General features: G+C 44.1%; 9 protein-coding genes across 9 annotated transcripts; 8 read left to right on the top strand and 1 right to left on the bottom strand.

Moving 5' to 3' along the window:
* Window positions 1–47: 47 nt before the first annotated feature.
* Window positions 48–2,428, top strand: I203_108284 (uncharacterized protein; the record flags this gene model as incomplete). Its single annotated transcript, XM_019148456.1, has 6 exons — window positions 48–139; window positions 227–300; window positions 365–417; window positions 487–1,728; window positions 1,825–1,973; window positions 2,038–2,428. 6 exons carry the CDS (start codon window positions 48–50, stop codon window positions 2,426–2,428), a joined length of 2,001 nt encoding a protein of 666 aa, XP_019002039.1.
* A 752-nt stretch (window positions 2,429–3,180) lies between these two features.
* I203_108283 (uncharacterized protein) lies at window positions 3,181–3,702 on the top strand (the record flags this gene model as incomplete). The annotated part of the gene is made up of 1 exon (XM_019148455.1): window positions 3,181–3,702. One exon carries the CDS (start codon window positions 3,181–3,183, stop codon window positions 3,700–3,702), a length of 522 nt encoding a protein of 173 aa, XP_019002038.1.
* Window positions 3,703–3,881: 179 nt separating this feature from the next.
* On the top strand, window positions 3,882–4,094 carry I203_108282 (uncharacterized protein; the record flags this gene model as incomplete). Its single annotated transcript, XM_019148454.2, has 1 exon — window positions 3,882–4,094. One exon carries the CDS (start codon window positions 3,882–3,884, stop codon window positions 4,092–4,094), a length of 213 nt encoding a protein of 70 aa, XP_019002037.2.
* An 821-nt stretch (window positions 4,095–4,915) lies between these two features.
* On the top strand, window positions 4,916–5,829 carry I203_108281 (uncharacterized protein; the record flags this gene model as incomplete). The annotated part of the gene is made up of 5 exons (XM_019148453.1): window positions 4,916–4,990; window positions 5,098–5,202; window positions 5,266–5,336; window positions 5,394–5,436; window positions 5,518–5,829. The coding sequence occupies 5 exons, from the start codon at window positions 4,916–4,918 to the stop codon at window positions 5,827–5,829; spliced, it is 606 nt and encodes a 201-aa protein (XP_019002036.1).
* Window positions 5,830–6,327: 498 nt separating this feature from the next.
* On the top strand, window positions 6,328–7,143 carry I203_108280 (uncharacterized protein; the record flags this gene model as incomplete). Its single annotated transcript, XM_065518375.1, has 3 exons — window positions 6,328–6,533; window positions 6,601–6,621; window positions 6,729–7,143. The coding sequence occupies 3 exons, from the start codon at window positions 6,328–6,330 to the stop codon at window positions 7,141–7,143; spliced, it is 642 nt and encodes a 213-aa protein (XP_065372740.1).
* A 266-nt stretch (window positions 7,144–7,409) lies between these two features.
* I203_108279 (uncharacterized protein) lies at window positions 7,410–10,837 on the bottom strand (the record flags this gene model as incomplete). Its single annotated transcript, XM_065518374.1, has 9 exons — window positions 7,410–7,593; window positions 7,674–8,124; window positions 8,187–8,972; window positions 9,119–9,240; window positions 9,284–9,346; window positions 9,397–10,338; window positions 10,415–10,551; window positions 10,612–10,619; window positions 10,690–10,837. 9 exons carry the CDS (start codon window positions 10,835–10,837, stop codon window positions 7,410–7,412), a joined length of 2,841 nt encoding a protein of 946 aa, XP_065372739.1.
* A 658-nt stretch (window positions 10,838–11,495) lies between these two features.
* On the top strand, window positions 11,496–16,503 carry I203_108278 (uncharacterized protein; the record flags this gene model as incomplete). Its single annotated transcript, XM_065518373.1, has 23 exons — window positions 11,496–11,549; window positions 11,619–11,938; window positions 12,010–12,201; window positions 12,252–12,420; window positions 12,482–12,601; window positions 12,651–12,764; window positions 12,816–12,987; window positions 13,030–13,102; window positions 13,147–13,324; window positions 13,368–13,456; window positions 13,507–13,777; window positions 13,819–14,056; window positions 14,115–14,206; window positions 14,269–14,394; window positions 14,445–14,743; window positions 14,795–15,194; window positions 15,268–15,387; window positions 15,488–15,693; window positions 15,764–15,887; window positions 15,944–16,068; window positions 16,135–16,275; window positions 16,349–16,433; window positions 16,492–16,503. 23 exons carry the CDS (start codon window positions 11,496–11,498, stop codon window positions 16,501–16,503), a joined length of 3,720 nt encoding a protein of 1,239 aa, XP_065372738.1.
* A 584-nt stretch (window positions 16,504–17,087) lies between these two features.
* On the top strand, window positions 17,088–19,486 carry I203_108277 (uncharacterized protein; the record flags this gene model as incomplete). Its single annotated transcript, XM_019148449.1, has 11 exons — window positions 17,088–17,266; window positions 17,398–17,433; window positions 17,549–17,655; window positions 17,749–17,839; window positions 17,914–18,073; window positions 18,194–18,403; window positions 18,493–18,551; window positions 18,627–18,664; window positions 18,728–19,088; window positions 19,194–19,315; window positions 19,392–19,486. The coding sequence occupies 11 exons, from the start codon at window positions 17,088–17,090 to the stop codon at window positions 19,484–19,486; spliced, it is 1,458 nt and encodes a 485-aa protein (XP_019002032.1).
* Window positions 19,487–20,175: 689 nt separating this feature from the next.
* Window positions 20,176–23,216, top strand: I203_108276 (uncharacterized protein; the record flags this gene model as incomplete). The annotated part of the gene is made up of 6 exons (XM_019148447.2): window positions 20,176–20,232; window positions 20,849–21,714; window positions 21,781–22,527; window positions 22,586–22,659; window positions 22,737–23,089; window positions 23,166–23,216. The coding sequence occupies 6 exons, from the start codon at window positions 20,176–20,178 to the stop codon at window positions 23,214–23,216; spliced, it is 2,148 nt and encodes a 715-aa protein (XP_019002030.2).
* Between the last annotated feature and the right edge of the window lie 184 nt (window positions 23,217–23,400).

Here is a 23,400-nt window from a genome sequence, read left to right as displayed (position 1 = left end):
GTCCTCCCTTTCTTCCGCATCACCAGCATTGAACACCATCTGATAAGATGGCCACGTTGATGGACAACCCATCGAGGGTGATGATAGCAAATGCGCTGGGGTATATGAGTATAGGAAGTTGGTTATGCGCTCAATTGCCGTGAGTAGAGTTGCTCGACCAGTTTCATTTGCTTGAATTTGCCTTGGCAACGAGCTAACCAGACCTATTTTGTTGTTGTGTTGATAGGCAAGTCATAAAGAATGCATCTCTCAAGTCCTGCGAGGGATTAGCTCTGCCCTTTCTGTGTAGTTGGCTGTTCGGTGAGTCAAATTGCTGCTGTCAGATCAGTCCAATCAATTGACCTGTCGCTGTTGAATTGTATAGGCGATATGACGAACCTGATAGGATGTCTATTAACGGATCAACTACCATTTCAAGTGAGTCCGGGAGTTGTTCACAGGCTGTGCAACGGAATCTCTCACTGAAGCCTTTGCTTCACCCTCCAGACCTATCTTGCCATTTATTTCTGTACCATTGATCTAGCCTTAGTTGGCCAATATATCCATTATTCCAGACCATCTCCCAAAATCCCTCTTTCAGCTGGACAAACGCCAAGATATGTGACATATAACACCTTGATCTCTTCTCCCCATCAGTCACTCATCTTACCACCTGCTACCGCTCCTCCAGGAGTCAGTGGTCGGGCTCGTTCGTCCTCGGGACACTACATTACATCTTCTGTACCCAATACCGCTCGACCATCAAGGGGTAAACGAACCTCGACTTACAGTCACCTTCCACCACCAGACATAAACGTTACGTCCTCTTCGCCTGCCGATGGATCTTACGCTGCTATATACGAAGCTGCACTGGACGTTGCGAGGGCAGCAGAAAGAGCAAGTCATAGAAGGCGGAGTAGATCGAAAAGGAGGAAATTATCTAGACAAGCTTCCACTTCGAATGTTGAAGAAGATCTGGCGGATAGTTTTCATTCGGAACTATCTCATAAATCATCTTCAATCATCAACGGCGGGGGCGGTGGGAGTCCGAGAAGAATGACTCAATCTACTGGAACACTTTTGAATGATAATAGAGGTAGATCAATCACTCGTTCGCCCATACATCCAATATCACCTTTGCCGAATACAAATACCATTTCTAAATCGAATTCATCCTCGAATGACGATCTAGATGGATTGCCCACGTCGGGCACATTAGGTCTGTACTTAGGTGGTGTTGGTGGGGGCAATGGAGAATTGCAGAAGAGAGAGCACCAGAGGAGTCAAAGTCGGAGTTTGAGTTTGGTTAGAGGATCAGGAGGGAGAGGAGGTAGAAGAGCTGCTGGAGTCGCGTTTATGAGTCTGGGTCTGCTGGTCGGGTGGGGAGGATTATCAAATAGCGGGAATGGAAACGGAAGATCTGTTAAGAGTGTTGGAAGAGTACTCGTTGAATCTTCTGGGGGATTATCAAACATTTATCAACAATCATCATATAACAGCCATCGAAATTCACACATCTCATCATCATCATCATCATCAGGATATGAATCATCGTTACATTTAGAAGTCGAAGACATCTCAGGATATATAGAAGGTATCATAAATACCAATCAAAGGGAATCACCTACCGCACCACCACCTCATCCACCCGATGAACCACCTTCGTTCCAACGGATCGTGGGGAGGGTATCGGCTTGGGCTTGTACAACATTGTATCTTGCTTCGAGATTACCTCAAATATGGAAGAATGTGAGTAAAGGCACTACTTCTAAACCACGCACACCAATCTCAGATGTTATGAAAATCCATTGGGACGCGTCACTGATTATTTCGTTACACCTGCAGTTTCAACGTAAATCCGTAGAAGGACTGTCAATCTTATTATTCGTCATGGCATTCATGGGGAACGTAACTTATGTCTCGTCTATTCTACTGAACCCAGCCGGAGGTGGTGATCCAAATGAAGCTGGACATTATCTATTGGAGGCATTACCGTGAGTGAAGAACCTCATCATCATTCACTTCACGTAAAATTACCCATGCTTATATGAATAACAGATATCTCCTCGGTTCAGGCGGTACGTTGATATTCGACATGACCATAATGATCCAATCGGTCATATATGGATCATCACCACCTCAACCTATCCCACCTACACCAATGGAAAGATCATCTCGACGTCGAGGTTATCTCGCCAGCAAGAGGAAATTGAAACATGTCGAAGATGGTTTCTCTCACCCTCACTTACAGCATGTTAGGACACATTCTTACACTCAGCAGGCCGCTATCGCTTCTTCGTCTAATCAAAGTGAGCGAACACCTTTATTACCTCCTCCCAACATACACAATAGTCTTGGCATAGAAACGAATCGAAGTAGAAGTAGGAGCAAGTCGCCGGAGAAGACGAAGAGTGGCAAGAGGACAGTAGATCACCACCAAGGTAGATAATGGCTCTTGTCGAATGTGGATGAGTGCTCGACAAATTGCATTGCTAGGATATGGCTCGAAGGATGATTTGTTACATATATCATATACTCATAGATGCCTGACATCATTGATTTAACGAATGAACCATCTGTTGTAAAATGTCTTGTGTAAAATGGTACTGTAGATGAGATGATAATGTGTTGGACCGAATTCAATATCCTACAGATCCTTGTCTTGGAGGATGAAGAGTATTTCTTGCTGTGTAACTGAATCAACATACTCATCAAGCTAGGTGAATATATCTGCATTCATCCTTAATCCCCGATCAACGCATCGAAGAAGCATGAATGTGTTGTGAGAGCACGTTTGATTGAAACGGAGTGGATATGATGAGGACAAGGGGAAGAATCGAATTTGATCGAGCTAGAATTGACGACAAATGAAGGGATCGTTAACAAAAGATAAAATGGAAGCACAACTCCTATGAAAGGTGAATGGTCTTCCAGGTAGTCATCTTGACTTGAATAGACAGTCGTTCTCCTCTTTGATCCTTTGAGGTTTGTGAAGCTGTGTATAAGAGTGTAGAAGCGAATGAGAGACTTCGTGTTTGATCAATTCTGATGTTCTTCGTCTTCATCCGTTGTCATTGAATAATATGATGCCGTATACTGTCTACCTCATGGATGACTATATATATATTTCACTTCTACTTGACCTGACACAACTCCTGCCCGTCTTCTCTCTAACAACGTTCGACTTTCGAATTTGCCATAATGTCAGGCCGATCTGATGAATTCTTGAGCTACCACGATGGTCTGGAAGATTACAAAAGAAGATTAGAATGGTATGAGACTATCCTAATCAGTAGGAAAGAATCTCTCCCAGAATCAAGCTCTCAAACCCAAATCCAGACACATCCCAATGTCATCGGTACGTCCGACATGAGATCGCCAAAAATTGTAGGAAGTACTCAATTCCAAGAAGGATTGGGTGAGACTGAATTCGGGAAGGAGCTAAGGGAAGTACAAGATTTCTTATTTAGATTAACTGCCTATAGCGATGAGACTTCTGAACAGCTGAGAAGGTCAAAAGGACTGATGGATAGAAGGGAATTTGACAATTTGTTTAATTACACTTTTCACCGAACCAAGAGTCTGCAAATCAGTAGACAGAGTAGACTCGTTTTAGATCCTGATACGAAATTGTTAGAGGAGGTTACGGTTGTTAATGATAGGAAGAAAGGAAGAAGATTAACAGTGGTCGCCACGCCATCAATAATGCTGTTCAAGGACTGAAGAGTTTGGATATTGGCAATATGGTAGATTTCAATCTGAATACAGACGATCCAACAGAATTGTATTCCTCTATCGATACTGTTTTTGAATCAATCACAGGAAAAGAGTTGTTAGAATCGATGATTAGTTGTTTTTCCTCAAATACGAAATACAACCCTTCGTTGTTGAATCGATTAGAAATGAATGTCAAGAAGATACCTGAAGATCAAGATGCAAGTAAGATGTTGAAAGAATGTTTTATGGACTTTCATGATTTCTGTAAGAAGAGGGATTTGGATATTGAATTACATCGAGATTCAACCTTTGGGAGATCTTTGATTTGGGAGATGAAGCTGGATGATTATGTCAGAGGGAAAGAAAGTAAATTAGATGACAAAGATAAGATTCATTGATGGTTATGATGATTCCGATCAGCATCACACGAAATTAAATACATGTGAATCCCCTTCTTTCCTCCTTTTGGTTCTTCTTCATCCTGCTGATGTCCTCTTGCTTCAGCATTATCAAGATGAGGGATGGAAGTACCAGCATTATGTAGTTTGTATTCTCTGGGCATTGTGATCCAGTGTGTTTTTAGTGAATACCTATCCAATAGAACTGACGTCCATGGGTTTCTTTCATAGTTCCCCGTCATAGTCAGTCAGTTTTTCACAGTGATGCAGAGTGCCGTGAGGCAGCACCTGACAAATTCGTTGTTCATCAGTGATTCCAACATTCAAACCATGAATCTTCTGTTAGTTGATGACCCACGGTGTCGGTCGCTGGCTTGGTGGCAATCAATGTTGTTTGCAGAGATAGCAAAAATCGATTGAGCTGAAGTGTTGTAGTCTTCATCGAGCCAAGCCAAACCAAGAGACGACACCGCCCGCCGGGACCATCCTCACGCGTGATGTTGGGTGTATGGTGTTACGTGATCCGATATTTCATGACGCGTGTGCTCTTTTTTTTAAAGTTTATTTTCTGTCCGATTTTTTAACGTGGGATGGGGAAAGACAACAGATACACCATACACAGCCCGATTCATTTGCAAAAAAAGGGTAAAACTCAGCTGCAGCCCACAGTCAAAGTGGAAAAGACTGTGGAATGCACATGCTCATCAGATATATAAACATCCATCTCATTTTCGTATTTTTCTTGACAAACATCTCTTCTTCATCCATACTGTCTTGAAACCATTTCTACATTCTCATATCCAAGCTGCAAACGAAACAAAATGATGTTTACCACTAAGATCGCCACTCTTTCCACCCTTATCGCCGCTGCCAACGCGTTAACCATTAACACTCCTGTGAGTTGGCGTCTCTCCCTCTCTCTTTTCGCCGCAAATATCTATATCTCCCAAATCATATGACTTCACGGGAATACACAGCTAACTTGGGCGTAACGTCTTAACAGGCCTCGTTGATCGAGTGTCAACCCACTTCCATCACTTTCTCAGGTGGCTCTTCTTCACCTTACTACCTCTCGATTCTCCCTGGTGGTCAAGCCAGTGCTTCTGCTGTAAGTCACATTTCCCAGCTTTAAATATACACATAATAGCTGATGTATGCCCTCCTTGTATAGCTCGAAAACCTTCCCGACGCGACTTCGTCGCCCGTCACTTGGACCGTTGACATCGCCTCCGGTACCAACATGTGAGTCCCCCTCGTTCCTCCCTTTTTCTTCATTCTGCTGATGTCTTCTTGCTTTAGCACCATCAAGATAACGGATGGAAGTGGTAACATTGCATACTCAGTAAGTCCTGCCCCAAATGATGCAGCTCAGTTCATGCAAATACGTGTTCAAAGTACTTATATCCATCAACTCCTTTAACAGTCCCCCGTTGTGATCCAAGCTGGTTCTTCATCCAGTTGTCTCGGTACCAACAGCGGTAGTTCCGCCTCCGCCACCGGCTCTACCTCAGCTTCAGCTACCTCAGGCTCTTCCGCCTCTGGTTCAGCTGCTTCCGCTGCTGCCTCTGGAACTGCCTCTTCGACTTCCAGAGCCTCAGGTTCAGCCTCCGGTTCCGCCTCAGCCGCTTCTTCCTCTTCTTCAGCTGCTTCCTCTGCCTACCTTACCAAAGAGAACGCCGGTGCCGCAGCTATCGTCATGGGCTTTGTCGCTACTGCTTTGGGAGTCATCGCTTAAATTTGAGTAGACCTCATTCCACTATCCCACTAGACGATATATCTATGTATATACAGATTTATCCATAGATGAAACGTATATCACGTATAACGTATTTTTACGGACGTTCTTTAATATCATAACTATCTCTCTTTTTCACTTTCCTTGATGAATGAATGATTGCGCTCGTCATGTGTGAACAATTGAAACATTACTGAGTGCCTCGTGCCATGTCGATCTGTTGACACAGACAGAGCACTTTTCTTGGAATACGGATAGCAGCATATCTTTAAAGACGGCACGATATCAGTCCAGGTATGGGGTCGAATCACGTAAAGTAACTTGACTGCGATCTGATGCGATGCGATGCGTCATATCCAGTTAAGCTCATGTTCTTTGCCAACCAATGTTAATGGATATCTTGTATTTGTGTAAAATGCATTGGACCAAATATCACTCAATACTTTCTTCGACTGAATGCCAAACCCGCTAAGTAGACTGTATCGAAGCCTATCTATAATGCCTAAGCCTTCATCTTCATCTTTGCGCAGTAATGGTCAAAACGGTAAATACACACCAACTAACTACGCCGCAACCAAAAATGAAGTAGGGGTATTCACAACCCCTGGATACTCAGAGGATATCAAACCCTTGTGGAAATTTAAGAATGCAGAGGAAGCTGGGAAGAGCGCAGAGGGGATTTGGAAGCTGTTCGAGGGGTATAGGTAAGTATGCGCTAGGCATTCGCATGTATAGTTTCATGTGTACGAGCTGAAAGATTAGATGGGATAGGGATAAGAATGATTTCGTAGGGTAAGTACGAGTATCAGAATCCTGGCAGATATATGCAATATACGATATGCGATATATGATTTATCGTGTTCATATGCTCGTATTGATTCTGGATGAATATACTGCAGCATGGACATCTGTCGTAAATTCATTCAAATGGGTCGAACTCGCTCACTCCGCTATGCATTAAGACCAGGAGGAAGGAAATATGATCCTTCGACAGGTAAAGAACGTAAGAGGACAGGAAAAGTGTACGATCAAGGTAAATTGGACGGAGCGGAGATATATGAGAAGTGGTTAGGGAAGTGTTGGGATAATATGGTTTACCGAAAGGCTTGGGAAAGCTGGAGAGAGGGAAAGGAACTGAGTGAGGCTGTGGATGGTGACGATGTCAAGGATCAGTCGGTCGTGAGAGTAGCACAGGGGGAGGGAGATGAGAAAGATCACAAGGAGACGAAAAAACGGAAAAGACCCGTAAAAGATGAGCCTGTGGTGAAAGTGAAAGATCATTCTGGGCCAAAGAAGAGAACCAAGAAATCGTAGACCAGAACAACATTGAAAGTATGGCTCACAAAACAAGGTGATCAAGGTAACCTTCAGCATTGATCACCGGATCGACTTGTCATCGAGAACCTCCCACAACAGAAGTCCCGAGACACTGCAGCAGACAGACAAGTTATTCATTGAACATGAAGTGTAGTCAAGTAATGACGATAATCAGGTATATTATGCATTCAAAAGTTGTATTCCTTTCCTTGCCCTTGACCTTCATACTTTCCAATTTCCAATTTCCATTTTTCACTTCATTCTCACCACCAAGAACTATCACCTCCCGTAAATCCATCCCCTCCCATGTTCCCATCGTTGATTCCATTCCCTGGCCCAGTCAATCTATTATCCACTTCTTGAGGTAAGAAGAATTGTTCCAAGCCGACATACGGTGCCATGTCAAGTTGGTTTGCCGATGATCCCAATGATTGCCCATCCAAGAATCTACATAAATATAAACATAATTCAGCATATCATTTACGAGAAAAGTAGGAGGCAAAGTTGAACTTTGGTCGTGAACTTACAAAGGCAATTGATTATCTTCTCCTAAGGGTATTCCAGCCTTTTCCATAGTCTCCTGAGCGAACAGTGAATCAAATTCGAACAATTCAGCTGAAGAGGGACTATCATTGATTAATTGACCCGTGGCCATAAAAACAGCCGCGGAGCTAGGTGACATATTGGCTGGAGGAAGCACACCACCAGCAGCGGGACTAGGGTAAAATGCCGGATTAACAAGTTGAGAAGGTGAAAATGCACTGGCAGCTGTTGATGATAATGCGGAGGTCATATCTACTGGTGTACCAGATCCCATACGAGGTCCAGGTACATTTCCAGATCCGGATCCAGATAAGTTCGGTAGCGCACTGGCGATCCTGTTAGGCGATGGCATCGCACTAGGTGCAGGTATCACTTTTTGTCTTCTGGCTTTACGCAAGATCAATCGAAGGGATCGTGCATATCTTCCAGCGGGGACTATACCAGAGAATCAGTATATCATTCCTTCAAGGTTGGTGGATATAACGGGTGTCACTCACTTTGTGATAAGACCATTGCTAATTCCTCTACATCCTTGGCGGTCTTCTTCAAATTCAGCTCATTGGGAAATAAACGGGCGATTCGAATCAAGAAAGAAGCCGCGAAAGCAGCACAGACATGTGTATAATGAACAGCGTATTTCAGTCCATTTCGATAATTATCTCCCCTCAAACAAATTTCTAAACATCTTTGAGCATTTCTCATCGCTCGAATGGCCAACACCCTCTTCTCATCTGGCATCTTGGCGACATCCGCAGGTTCTCTGATTCCTCTCAAAAGTTGAGAATTCACAAATAATTCCGCATATTGTCTTTGGATTATCAGGGATTCCCTGAAGAAATCACCTTTTCCTTTTCCGAACCTATCTGACAAAACTCTATCCCAGTATCTTTCCCAAGCGTCAAAATCGTTATTTGCCTGTTTCAATCGTTTGAGTGTGCCTTCAGTGATTGGCAGATCGGGCGTGGAAGTCAGTTCGATATGTAATGGTGATCGAAGAGCGGTCATCTCGACAGTCGATACTAATCTTGCATCCGAGGGGATCGATAAGGGATGTTCAAGTAATCGACGACATTGATGAATCGTTTCGTCTTCGCGGATGATCGCTGGACGACCAGTTCCATAAGCCATTTGGTGTTCCATCAGATAAAGACATAACCAGATTCTAGATTGGACGACAAGAGATCGTTCTTGTTCCAATTCGGCTTCTGATTTACCTTTACCCATGCCCGTTCTAAGTAAATGTAAGAAAGATCGATTGATTCCCATATCTACCGCCATTCTCACTGCATGACCCCCAGGAAGCCAACCACTATCCCTGTAAGCTGCCAAGAGGATCATACTTTGTACTGCTTCGATACGTTGCACAGAATGGAAAAGGGTATTGACGGCTGCATAGCAATTAGCGAAATTCTTCTCGGAAGCCACGTACCTATCTTCTCCGCATGAGCTCTGCACAGAGTCTGCGTTGCACTGTGAGGTCCACCTCCATCTCTGACTCGAGCGCCAACGAAGATGATAGTAGTGAGAGCAAAAGGTGATCGGGTGCGAAGTCTACAGAATCATCAGCTGAATCCCTTTGACCTGTTTCACTCACGAATCCCAAGTATCATATCTAGGATCAAAACAAGGTATGAAGTTTGACGAACCCATATAGTAGCTGATGGGACCGTAATCAGCAGAGCTCTACATACACAATCAGTCACTCACATTTTCAACATTTCCCTGCCCTCTTCCTCTGAGACCAGACCTTCCGTCACAGCATCCGGGAACGCATGAATATGTTGTCTCTTAGGTCCAGCTTTGTATCCCGGTCCAACAGCTATCGGAGGGAGATTCTGGTTTTCGTAGATAACAGGTCCGTAGGCGACAGGATGGGGAGGGACGAATCGAGCTCTTTTAGTTACTTTCTTGTCTTCATTACCTGAACCTGATCTTTTCATATCACTTCCAGACCTTTTCATCGGCGTTTCACCGTTGGTACTCCCCGAAATGGCTTGTTCTTCTCTAGCTCTTTCTACGGCAGCTTCGACCAACCCAGCCATGTTGGACATCTCTCCTAGAGGGTTGATGATCTCCTCTGGACCAAGAATATCTTCAGGTCCCATTGAGCCAGCTCTAGAAGGGGGTAATGACATATGACGAGTATGAGGTTGTTGTTCTTGTTCAGCTAGATGACCTAGAGGCCATGTGGGAATACCAACAGGGACACTTTGTCTTCTTAGATTCTCATCAAGCACGACAGGTCGGCGAGGCTCTTGTGGAGGAGGAAGGAAAGTCTGATTGTTTGCTACTGCCCCTGCGAGGGATCGGAAAGGATCGACAGGGTTGTTTGTATGATTTTGATTCTGAGCCGATTGAGTATTGGGAAATACATTTGGTACAGGTACACGACCATACGCGTCCATTGCTGCTGGATTCATTGTAGGTGAATTACCATGCGGGGGACCCATCAAACCATGAATGGTTGAATTGGGTAATGGGAGACTACCGACCGAGGGGGCATAGTCCGGAGTAGTCGTACTGGCATTGACGGGCGTAGGAGCTGAAGCGTTCGATGCTCCTGATGACATGCCAGCCCGAAGCGTCGTGACTAGATCTGTCAATGTATTCTGTATTGCCGATACTTGACTTTCGAGTGATCGAATTCGGCTGAAAAGCATACGATACCAGTCAACATCGGTCGTTCTGTATGATTTCGTGTGTCAAGGGAGGAGGCAAAACTCACTCTTCGCCAACATGTGCATCACCTCCGCTGGCTTTTCCAGGCTTCTCCATCACACATTCCAATCCTCCATTTCGACATCGCTTGCATGGGGGATCGTCCGCACCTACACAACGCATCTTCATCCTTCGGCAATTATTCTGAAGAGAGAGCAAAGTTAGTCACTGGATGTATCCATGAACCTCGGTTGATGCACTTACACATGCCCCTACAAGGTTAACATCACTCATTAGCTTGGATATCATTCATCAAATTTCCAACCCTGACCCATCACTCACTGTTCACCCTGTTGATCACACCCTTTCTATCCCCTTTCCCATCACCTTTACTCCCATCATCCTTCTTGCCACCATTTTTATTACCTGTACTTCGGTGCTCGTGATCCACCTCATCCGTTGAAAAGTCCGCGTCGTGGTCGTGGTCCATTCTCTCGTACTTCGGTTGGTCACCGTTGCCGCCTACTCTACACTTTGAAAGCTACTGATTGGTTAAAAGGGCAATCAAGAAATAAGACTGCTTTTGTTAGACACCTTGACGATTTGATGCTTCGTACACTCGGTATCAAGACTTCGATGTACCAGGGAGGCCCACAATCATATGATGAGACTTGATGTTGCTTGAGTCTTCTTTTTTGGCTGCAGTATATGGGACGAGGATGAGGATAATGAGTTTCGCTTAAGCTCGTCTGTTGGTTGAGTATGCATGAATAGCCATGCATGAAAACCACGACTCAGCCGACATTAAGCCACGTGCACAGGTACAATATTCAAAATTCAGTCTAGTATGCTGGAAATGGCATTTCGGCTTTTTTCCCCATCACTTGGTGCCTATGCTTAGGCCCGCGACTTACCGCCAACGGCTTAGGCATCCCTATCCTCGATGCTCAATAATCCCGACGCGTTTGAGTGAATCGCGTGTACAAGGGGTGTGGTTGAGGTGGACATTACTTCATTCGCACTTTGACAACATCGTGGTGTGATCACCAGTCTCATCACTCACGTTACATTCCTCTTCAGCCATATTTCACTCCATTCCTCGTTCATCTAAATAGAAGAGCCAGTATCTTTCGGTCTCTTTCAGCAAGATGCCTCTCAGGAGATTGGAGTTATCAAACTTCAAGTCCTACCGAGGGAAACAGGTTAGTTCTTCCTTCCTCCTTCCTCTTTTACGTGTTATACACTTCAACAGCTAAATCACAACAATACAGGTGATTTCATTCGGGGATGCTCCATTCACATGTATAATCGGTCCTAATGGAGCTGGTAAATCCAATTTGATGGATGCCATTTCCTTCGTACTTGGTGTCAAATCAGCTCAATTACGATCGACTCAACTGAAAGATCTCGTTTATCGAGGAAGGAAAGCTGCTCAGATCGAAGACGATGGTGAAGAAATGGATATAGATGAAGGTGAAGGTAAAACACAGCCGAGTCAAAGCCAAGTCGGTTCGGAGAATGATGCTAGAACAGCTTGGGTCATGGTGGTTTACGAGGATGAAAAAGGAAAAGAATGGTCTTTTAGAAGAAGGTAAGTCCATCTTTCCCTTTACCATGTACTAATAGAAGGAATGGACTAATTAGATGATGGGAATCGTGTAGTATTTCCGCTGCTGGAGCATCGTCATACTTCCTCAATGGAAGATCGGTAGCATGGAAGGAATATAATGGTCAACTTGAGAAATTCAATATTTTAGTCAAGGCTAAGAATTTCCTCGTATTCCAAGGTGATGTAGAAGGAGTTGCGAGTCAGGATAGTAAAGCATTAGCTCGACTCATCGACAGAATCAGCGGGTAAGTGTTTCATATCGAATACTTTTTTCTTATGCTGATGCCATATGTAGCTCGCTCGACCTTGCTCCCGCATATGAAGCTGCGAAAGCGGCCCAAGATAAAGCTACAGAAGCTTCGACTGCGAACTATGCTAAAAAAAGAAGCATCATCACTGAGGTTAAGCATTTCAAGGAACAAAAGGAGGAGATCATGCAATGGGAGAAGTTGCGAGATGCTAAGGTTAGTGAATCTTCCCCGCTCACGAGATTAAATATAAATCAAGCTGAATCTTCCTCTGTAGGACGCTCTTGTGCAACGCCATGCTCTGTGGAGACTTTTTCATCTCACCAACGAGATCAACGAATCGACTCGAAAGGTTGAAGAAGCCAGCGACAAGCTTGCTGATCTTCGTCAATCGACCGTGAGTAGATACTTCCTCGCTAACAATCACTTGCTGAGCTATTTCCCAGGAACGAGATGAAAAGAAACTGCGTGATGCCAAGAAAGAACAGGCGCAAGCTCAATTAAAGGTCAAGAAGCGAGAAGCTGATGTTAAGAAAGCTGAAAAGGCCTATGAGGATAAGGTGAGCTGAGTGTCTTTCCCCTTTGGACGTCCCGCTTATTATTCTCGATAGAAACCTGAACTTCTCGCTATTGAAACTCAAATCGCTCACTCGGAGAAGAAAATTCGTAATGCGACTCTCCTGGCCGAACGGGTCCAGAAAGATGAGCAGAGACAATCTGAGGCTCTTGCAACTCTGGAGCAAGGTGCACAAGATGTACAACAACGTATGGAAGAAGCTGGAGGTAAGTTATATCAGCAACAGCAATTTTGCTGACCGTTATCAGAGAGACAAAGACAACGAAGTCAAGCTGCCGGTATTACCCTGTCTGGTGCTGATTTAGAGGAATATCGAAGATTGTGAGTGCCGTCTCACGTAGGTCAAGACGCTGACCCTGTCATAGACGAGCTTCTGCTAATCTGCAAGCTGTTCCTGAGCGACAACAACTGGAGACTCTTCGTAGACAGCAGAAGACCTTACAAGATGGACTTTCCTCGGTTGAAGATAGACTTCAGCAAGCTCAAAGACTCCGTAACAAGCTCACGAGCGAAATTGACTCTTTGACAGACCGAGAAGGAACTGTGAGTGATCTGAAGGCAGAACTGCGCTTATACTATCCTATAGATGTCTGAAAAAGTCGAAGAGATGAATGAAGAGAGAGAGAGAATTCAAGGTCAACTTGACCACGCTCAGTCCGAAAGGCAACGTATAAGGTAAGTCACTGTCACCAGTGAGAGCAGCATTGGCTAACTTTGGGTTCCAGCATGCGAGAGACAGAGATCAATGAAAGATTACAAGAGACCTACAACAATCTGCTACAAGCCGGTGCGGATAAACGAGAGAACGAACGTGAGACCAAACTCAAAGAAACTATCGCTAGTCTCAAGAGGGTCTTCCCCGGTGTTCATGGTCGAGTGATCGATCTATGTCGACCGGTAGCTTCGAAATATGATACTGCAGTCACCACTGTACTGGGTAGAAATCTCGACGCGGTAGTTGTTGAGCATGAGAAAGTCGCCATTGATTGTATAGAGGTGAGTCAAGTCTTGTGGGGACTTTAGCTAATTTGGGATAGTACATGCGAAACCAACGAGCTGGTCAAGCGACTTTCATTCCCCTCGATACCATCCAGGTAAGACCTGTACAGGAGCGACTCCGAAACTATGTCAAAGGAGCTAGACTTGCCATCGATTGTATCGAATACAATCCGAATGTCGAGAGAGCCATGCAACATGCGTGTGGTAGTGCTCTCATCTGTGATACTATGGAAATAGCAAAGTATGTCTGTTACGATAAGGGTCAGGAAGTTAAGGGTGTGTACGATCTCGCCTCCTACGATTGACTGACGCTAACCCGGATTCTTGTAAACAGCTGTCACTCTCGAAGGAACCGTCATTCACCGAAGTGGTTTGATCACTGGTGGTCAAAGTTCTGGAGCTGCAAGAAAATTTGACGATCGACAGGTAGAAGGTGAGTTTGCTGGAGATGTTCCCACGCTGATATATCCACAGGCCTGAACAGACAGAAAGAGCTCTATCTCTCTCAACTACAGGAACTTTATCGTTCAAAGCCCAAGGACAAAGCGGACGAAGGACTCCTTGAAAGTTTGGCACGTCTTGAGGCCGAATTGACCGTGGCCAAGGACGATTTGGTGAGTAACCTATTGTATGTTAGGGCATTGTATGCTAATGATGAACTCAGACCGCTACTCGCACTCGTCTTAATGGCCTGCGTGAGGAACTGGAACATGTCAACTCGACCATCAGCAGGCTCAATCCCGATTTGCAACGACGTCAACGAGACGTCAACGATTCTCAGAACAGACGTCAAGAGCTACTCGAGACCATCAATGGCGCCGATGATGAAGTGTTTGGTGGTTTCTGCGAGCGAATCGGAGTAGCCAATATCAGAGAATATGAGGATGTACAGTTGAAGATTGCCAAAGAGGCCAATGAAGCTATGGAAGGGTTTGCTGCTCAGCAAGCTAGGATCAAACATCAGTAAGTATACTTGCTCAACACCCATTCTCCTTCATACTGACTGGTGCTTAGGATTGACTTTGAAACGACTCAACTCAATAATACTCGAGAAAGACTTGCAGGTCTGCGTTCGACCATTAGCAGAGAAGAGCGAAATATCACCGACCTTCAAGCCAATCTTGAAGGTATCCAGAATGCTCTTGCTGATCTTCAACAGAAGATTGACGAACAACGAGAAAAGCTCAATTCGGCTAATGAAGCTTATGAACAAATCATTGGTCGAGTGGAAGCTGCCCGAGATACTGCTCGAAGAACACAACGTACGCTTGATAAAGCTTTGAAAGAGATTGCAAGTTGGAACGATGAGATTGAAAGATCGGGATCGGAAAGACATGCTATCTACAGAAGATGCAGATTGGAGGAAATTGATTTACCCCTTTTGAGTGGTTCTTTGGATAAAGTACCTCTTGATGTGAGTTGACACAAATACTAAACGACATGAATCGTTTGGATCCTGACATGACCATCATCAATTTGGAATATAGCTTCCTGCACGAGATGATGATAAAGATAAGATGGATATTGATGATACGCAAGGACCTGCGGAGACGGACGATTATGGTATCGAACCTGATTTCGATAATTTGGAAGATGAAGATAAAGAGGTGAGTTGAGGTTGAGTCGAGCTAAAGATGAGATTGACTGTTCGTCAATTGAATTGAACATGGCTGACTAATTTGGGTTTCTTTTGGTTCTCGTTGTCAGGATAAATCAGGAGAAGTTGGAAGAGAGTTTGACGCACAGATCACCAAGTTGAAAGCTGACTTAGAAAGGGTCGTACCGAACATGAAGGCCATAGATAGGTTGAAAGATGTTGAAGCTGGACTGGAAGAAGCTGAAGAGGAAGCTGAAGAAACTAGAAGGGAAAGTAAGAAAGCTAAAGATGAATTCCAGTCGCTTAAAAAGAGAAGGTGAGTTTTTTAGGACCATTGTAGACTGTGACTTGTGACTGACAGCTCGCTCATCAATTCCACACACTAGATGTGACCTATTTAACAAAGCTTTCACTCACATGTCTGAAAATATCGATAAGATATATAAAGACTTAACGAAGACTACGACTCAAGTAGGAGGTACAGCTTGGTTCACACTGGAAGATGCTGAAGTGAGTGACTTTCTCTGAGTGACGAAGACACGAGCTGAAGCGACGTTTGCATGAAGGAACCGTACCTTAGTGGTGTTAACTATAACACGATGCCTCCTGGCAAACGATTCGCCGAGATGGAACAGTTATCAGGAGGAGAGAAAACTATGGCTGCTTTAGCTCTTCTTTTCGCCATTCACAGGTCAGTCATTTCCATCATAGGATAAAATACCAATTGATGAGCTAAGTGTTTCCGTCATATGCATAGTTATCACCCTGCACCATTCTTCGTACTGGACGAAGTGGACGCTGCATTGGATGCTACCAACGTATCGAAACTTGCCAGATACGTTAGGAACCAGGCTGACAAAGAGGTACAATTCCTTATCATCTCTTTGAAGAGTACTTTGTGAGTGCTCCTGCTCTATGACACCAGTATGGAGAAGTTGTAAGACTGACTGATTGCGTATGGGAATGTATAGGTATGAACGTGCAGATGGATTGGTAGGAGTTTATAGAGAACAGGAAGAGAATAGTTCGAGAACTTTGACATTGGATTTAAGAAAGGTGAGTGTGATTCTGCATCGTGAGGTGATGTATGTCTACTGATATGTCTATTGCTTAGTATGCGACATAAGTTGAGAAGATAGGTGTTTGTATGTAATTATGGTTCGAGTATATAGGTATGCAATATGTATTTCAGTGATGGGGTGCCACAGGATAGAAAGTAGGAACGTAAGAAAGCGGCATTCGATATTTTCCCTTAGATACTATTGCGGTAAGGTGGTAATGGTGTTCTTCCGGGATGTTCCCTAACCAACAAGCCAAGGATCAAGGACGTCATCACTTCGCTTGTGGGAGATGGGAATGAAACCCTTTCCATGTGCATATGCACCATACCATACCATACCATACATACCGGCATTCCATAACATACAACCATATGACTACAAAGCAATAACAATTCTTACTTGAATACATATATACATACACATACAACTACCTCCTTTGTGTATCCCATCTCATCTCATCGCATTTTTGGCTGATCAACACATTGTAAACTTGTGAAGAAAGAAAGAAATACGAGTCTAATTCCCGGTGGAAAAGCAAATTGTCTTCATCCTTCAATCCAACAAAAACACCTCTCGTCCCGCTGAATCCTACACTACTTCCGATATTAATCACTCAGAAACGATAAAGACAACAGGTCAAACAGTCAAAATGCCTCTACCACCCATCTGCACAACTTTCGAACCTTATTTCCTCCTCTCCCCTGACCGCTTACAAGATATCCTATCTCATTTCAGAAAAGAGATGGAAGATGGTTTGGAGAGTTATGGGAAAGACGTAGCGATGGTTCCCAGTTATGTGACGGGTGTACCGGATGGTACGGAACAAGGGTGAGTCTCCCTCTTACTCTTGCGAAATCATTGTGTCCCGTAAGGGCGCAATGTATAGTAGAAAAGTAAAGAGGGAATGATCTGCAATGATGCTGATTACGTCTTGCGTTTGTTTGGTTTGGTGGGATTAGGACTTTCTTGGCTCTTGATTTAGGAGGAACCAATCTGTGAGTTCCAAGTCCTATACAATTCATCACTATGACTATGGCTATGGCTATGGCTGTGACTGTCGGAATGTGCACATGATGTTAATTGCGATTATGATTGTTACTATCCCCTTAGCCGAGTTTGTGAAATTCGTCTTTTCGGTCAACATAAGTTCGAACTCAAACAACAGAAATATAAAGTATCAGAGGAATTGAAAGAAGGTGAAGCTAGGGTACTATTTGGTAAGTCAAAGCCTTCTATTTATCAGCTCACTAGGTTCACACCCTTGATCAAGTTTTTTTTTTTAAGCTGATTCATCTTATTGGTAATGATAGATTACATTGCCGACTCGGTCGACGCATTCTTGACTGAGATTGGATCTGATATCTCTTCCAATGAACCTATGCATTTGGGATTCACTTTCTCGTAAGTCCAAATTTACCATTTCTGTACCAATACGATATCACCAATGCTGAACTGAACTATTTTACTCCTCAAAGCTTCCCCGTCGAACAGACCGCTATCGACGCTGGTAAACTATTAACTTGGACAAAGGGGTTCAACGCCAAGAACGCAGTAGGAAACGACGTGGTGAAATTGTTACAAGATGCATTTGATAGGAAACATATTCATGTTAGGTGTAGTGCTATAGTGAATGATGTGAGTTTTTTCTTTCTTTTCTTTTCCTCTGTGCAAACACATCTGCATTTGACATTTGATCTGTCATTTGTTGTTAAATTGCGCTGATCCCGGGATCCCGTCCGTTTTTCTCTGAGTTAGACCGTCGGAACCCTCTTATCACGTTCATACCAATCGGGACCAGCTCTCATAGGAGCCATCTTCGGTACGGGAACGAACGGAGCGTATATTGACAAAACGAGGACAGTCAAGAAATTGGGTGAAGAAAAGATCAAAGAGGCTGAAGCTGGTGGTCAGCACGCTGGAGAATATATGGTCGTTAATACAGAATGGGGAGCGTTCGATAACGGAGTGAGTTTTTTTTTTTTCCTTTTCCAAACCGTACCAGATGACATCAGACGGGCAGAGAGATCTGATATGGGTTTTTTTTGGTATAACAGCGAAATTGTTTACCCGTTTCTATCTTTGACAATAAATTGGACAGAGAGAGTATCAATCCGTAAGTCATAGTCCATATTGCTGAAATTTTGACAATCCAGAGAACGTAGCTGATCAAGTCTGATTGGTGGGATAGCCGGAAACAAGCTTTCGAAAAGATGGTCTCTGGAATGTGTAAGCTCAAGTCTCATCAAATAGGATTATACATCAGCTTACCTTGTGATCTCATGACTGTAGATCTCGGTGAAATCACTCGAAACATACTATTACACCTTATCGACGCCTCCGTTTTATTCAATGGATATTCCAGTAAAACCATAAACACCCATTACGGTTATGATACAGCCTTCGTTTCAGCTGTGGAAGCAGCCAAATCGCCCGAGGATATCAAGAAGTTGATAATTACTCAATTGGGTGTTGACCCCAAACATATCTCTGAAGGTGATCCGGAGATCGTCCAGTGGGCATGTAAAGTCGTTTCGGAACGAGCCTGTGCTTTAGCTGCTGTTGCAATCGCTGCGGTTGTTCAACATACAGGTAATGATCAGGTGAAAGAGGGAGAGGAAGACAAAGGTGTAGATGTTGGTATTGATGGAAGGTTAGTCGGTTTTACACTTACATTTCCAATCTTGTTTGATCGAGTGGAGAGGGGTTGAATGGGAGGTGTGCTGACGTGATATGCCCGGGCATGTGACTGAATCAGTGTCGCCGAATTCTTACCTCGCTTCGCAGAGAGGGTATCAACAACTTTGAAAGTTTTGTTAGGTGAAGAAGGTGGGAAGAGGGTTCGAACGGGTTTAGCAAAAGATGGAAGTGGTGTAGGAGGTGAGCAAGACTATACCTAAGGATGTCATTCTCATAAATGACACAGAGCTGATTCCTTTCCGTTTTGATTGTTTAGCCGCATTGACAGCTCTCCAAGCTAAGAAAGCGATGGATAAGAGAACAGAAAACGATTCACAGTTCGTTCCGGGAAAGACAGGGTATAAGAAGTAAAATACTTGGTCTTAGTAGCATGTGTCTTCAATGATGACGAAAGGGAAGACAGAAACAGAGACAGATAGGAACAGACAATAACAGGACTTCTTGTCGCTTGTAAATTTGTTCTTCAATGTTTTTCTCGTTTATGCAAAGTATGAGGATTCTTTTGATCTCATATCGGTGAACACGATTTGATGTTGTAAAAGGCAGAGATTTATCTGTATTGATGGCATTCACAGTGTGCATGAAAAGGTTTTGGTATAGTAGCGATCAAAAGGAAATCGTAAGTGTCATTTCACAAGTATTATACAACGTTCTTAGAAGCTCTTCAATCGACATGGCCTTATGACCATAATATCAAGTCTGATGTAATTTCCTGACTGGCAGGAATTTTCTAGGATATCGATTGAGGTACGGCCAAGGAGGAACTGCAGCCTATAGATGGTACATTGCAGATCATTCAATCGTGAGTCGTTGATTATACTACAGGTACATGGTACAGCTAGGTTGAAATAGATGATGTGGCTTACGAGTAAGAGAATCACTAGACCACCTAAGAAGAGTTCTAACCCTAGGATCACTGAGCTTGAGAAATAAGAAGATATGAATGATATAATCTGTATGAGCAGAACGCGCAAGTCAGTATTTTGCACATTTCAGAGGAGATTGGAGGAGGGAGGGACATACTGTCAAGATGATCAAGAATGTCTGAGAGAACTGTTCGAGAAGATGTTGAGATTTGGGATCCTACGAATATAAAGGTAAGTTAGTTCTACAACAGTACGGTGCACGATAAGGTATGAGAGTGAGCTTACGATCCTCCCTTCTAATACTTTTTGGACGGATGGAGGCAGATTGATCATCTTGCTATACCTTGTATGGCAAGATTGAGATACATCGATATAACAATATCTCCACTAATGAGATGGACACCTCTTTACCTGTGAAACACCTTCCAAGTCGTCTTTGTTCGTGTCGTGACAACATGGGATGACACGTGTCGACCGGCTACTCAAAAGTGGTGGTACTAAATAGACTCGGTAGGAGAGTGCCACATTCCACCTACCCTATCTGGTAATTTGATCTGTACTAGCATCCTTAGCATTACCCTGGCCCCACCATTCCATGTTCGGCAATCGAATATCAGAGCAGCACCCTGACGTCACCGTATATTTTCCCATGTCATGTCATATCCCATATGCAGCAGATCCTAGGTCATGTCCACCATCGTCATTCCATTAATATCTATTTCTCATCATCATATCATATCATATCATATGGTATCACTCTGAAAAGTACATAAATATCACAGTCAAGAATATCCCATCACATTCCTCTGGTTGATCAAACTAATCACTAGCGCTAAACAAACAACAGCACAGGCCTTCCATTAAGACCAAGTCGACTAATATTCAAAGTCGACAGACAACCTCTACCTTCCGTACGCAAAGTCGCAAGTCGCCCAACACGGCTTCCGAAGCTATTCAACTTGGCCTCGTAGGCCTTCTCACCCGGCCAGTGATCAAAGCTGTCTTTCCATCCGAGAAAGCTGTAACCAAATCCGATCAGTCTCAACCTCAGTCCAACGTCAACAATAATCTCGCCGTCGATAACCCTATTTCTGAGGGAGCTTCTTCACCCGCTTCTACGACTATAACTACTCCTACCCATTCTTCACACACCATCCCAGTCCTCTTACCTGCGCAATCAGCTGTACCAGCCTTAGGTGGATCTATCGAAAAGACCTTACCTCCAGTCGAACAAGCACAACAACCGCCCACTGAACCAGCACCTCGATCGATCGAACAATCTAGTCCTGCTCCAAAAGCGATTACGACTAAACAATCCTATCTACCTCTGCTTTACACTCGAGAAGGTACACATCCAATCAAAATGACAGTCGCAGCTGATGATTTCACTCCACAAAACCAACATTTCGGTAATCAAAACAACGTTGAAGATCATGATCACGCTTTAGCTCAAAAAGCTCAGAATCTCGATTTGAACGATAGACCATCCAGTCGAGCCACTCATCGAACTAACCATACCACTCAAAGTCACCTGAACAACTCGGCAGGACCTGCAGTGGTACCTGGTAAATTCGTCGAGGACTACAATGACAACGGTAACGAAACTGGTAGAGGAGGCCAAGATGAGATTGGATTGGGATCAGCTTTGAGCTCTGATCCTACTCAACTCAAGAGAGAGGTAGACCAAGACGGAGAAACGAACGAGAGACCAGGGTGAGTAATCCCCATCTCATACCGGGATGGTGTTCCTGTCGCTTTCGTACTTATCAGATTTTATAGATTGCCTCAAAGAGCCTCTCGATCATACGTCAAGCCTATTCCTATCGTCACCACCTACGAGCCTGAGCTTGCCGACACTGCTTCTGTCAAACAACGAAAGACCAAGGCTCCAAGTGTGAAACGAGCCTCTTCTAAAGCTGGGTCGGTCCGATCCAACAAGGCTGCCTCCGTCAACAGCGATCATGCTCGACCACCCTCAGTCACTGGAGATCAAGCCAGATCCCCTTCGGTCAACGGGGACCACCATGTCCGACCTCCCTCTGTTGCCTCCGTCAGACGTCTACCTCAACTTGACGAGAGGGAAAACGGCTTCCAACCGGGCGAGATTGCCCCTTCTCACAGACAACACGAGCTTCAAGGTGGAAACAATAACAGTAACAGAGTTTCTTTGCACGACAGTGGACCTGTGTCAAGAGATCGATCTACCACTTTCGAAGAGCCCGACCTCCACCAGCGTGCCACTTCACCTAATCGACCTCATTCATCTTTCGGCTACAGACCTCAGCCTAACCTCATGTCCATCTCTGAAGGCGATCGACCTGACTCACGAGCTGATAATCAACGGGATCTCCGAGCGGGCATGTTATCTCGAAATGGAACGACCATGAGTCGAGCTGGTACACTCGGACGAAATGGAACGCTCTCCAGAGGTGCGAATGGCGGTACGATCGGCAGTCGAAAGGGTGCTTTCGGTAGAGGTGCGGGTACAAGTGTAGGTACTCAACCGGAAGAAGTATTGGGCAGAGAGTGAGTTTAGGTTTTTCGAGACAGCACAGAGACGGTGACCTGATTGTGTTTGTCATAGTGATATTCACATGCGAGCTGAATTGTCTGAAAGGATTTTGGACGAAGCTACCCTCCGAAGACTATCTACTATGGGTAAGCAAAGTCTTGCATGTCATGGAGCTATGATCTCGTACTGATGTATTGATTCGTTTGTTCTATGGGTAATGTAGAGAGAAAAGATGCCAAACGACTTACCAAAGTTATCAAAGCAGAAGCGAAGTCAGAGGCCAAATCCGTTGCAGGGTCCATCAAAGAACTGGAACGACTTACTCGACTCCAACGAGAGGCGGCCTCCGCCGAGAGAAAGTCTCAATTGCGATTATCGAAATGGACTCGAAAGGAACACAAAGCCAGATTGAGGTTCTTGAAAGAGAAGGAGAGGTATGAGAAGATTGAAGGTGAATTAAGAAATTCAGAAAATGACTATGAAGAGAGAAGAGACCACGCTGCTGGCCTTACGTCTCAAGTCGCGGAGAAGACTCAGGAGGTTGATGATTTGAGAGCGATGAAAGCTGCTGATGATGTGAGTGAAACTACGAGTCTCTTATCTGTGACTATTAATCCATATGGGTATGTGCTGACCGGTCGTTTGAATACAGCGTGAAAGAGAAGTCAAATTGCTCGCACTCAAAAACCCCGCTCATAGTTAAATATAGCACATAAGCAAACCTCCGGGCTTCTTGATTTTTTCGATGTTTTGTCGACATTGTTAAAATACATGTTATACCAGTTACCTACATCTACTATTTCAACCTTATAATTTCTGATTTATGAATATTTAGTCTGATTCTTTTTCTTGTAGGACCCAGACTCATTCAAAGTATTCTTCATCCT

The sequence above is a fragment of the Kwoniella mangroviensis genome, chromosome 3, assembly GCF_000507465.2.
Source record: "Kwoniella mangroviensis CBS 8507 chromosome 3, whole genome shotgun sequence".
In the NCBI taxonomy this organism is placed as follows: Eukaryota; Fungi; Basidiomycota; class Tremellomycetes; order Tremellales; family Cryptococcaceae; genus Kwoniella; species Kwoniella mangrovensis.
This window is presented reverse-complemented; position numbering and strand designations above follow the sequence as displayed.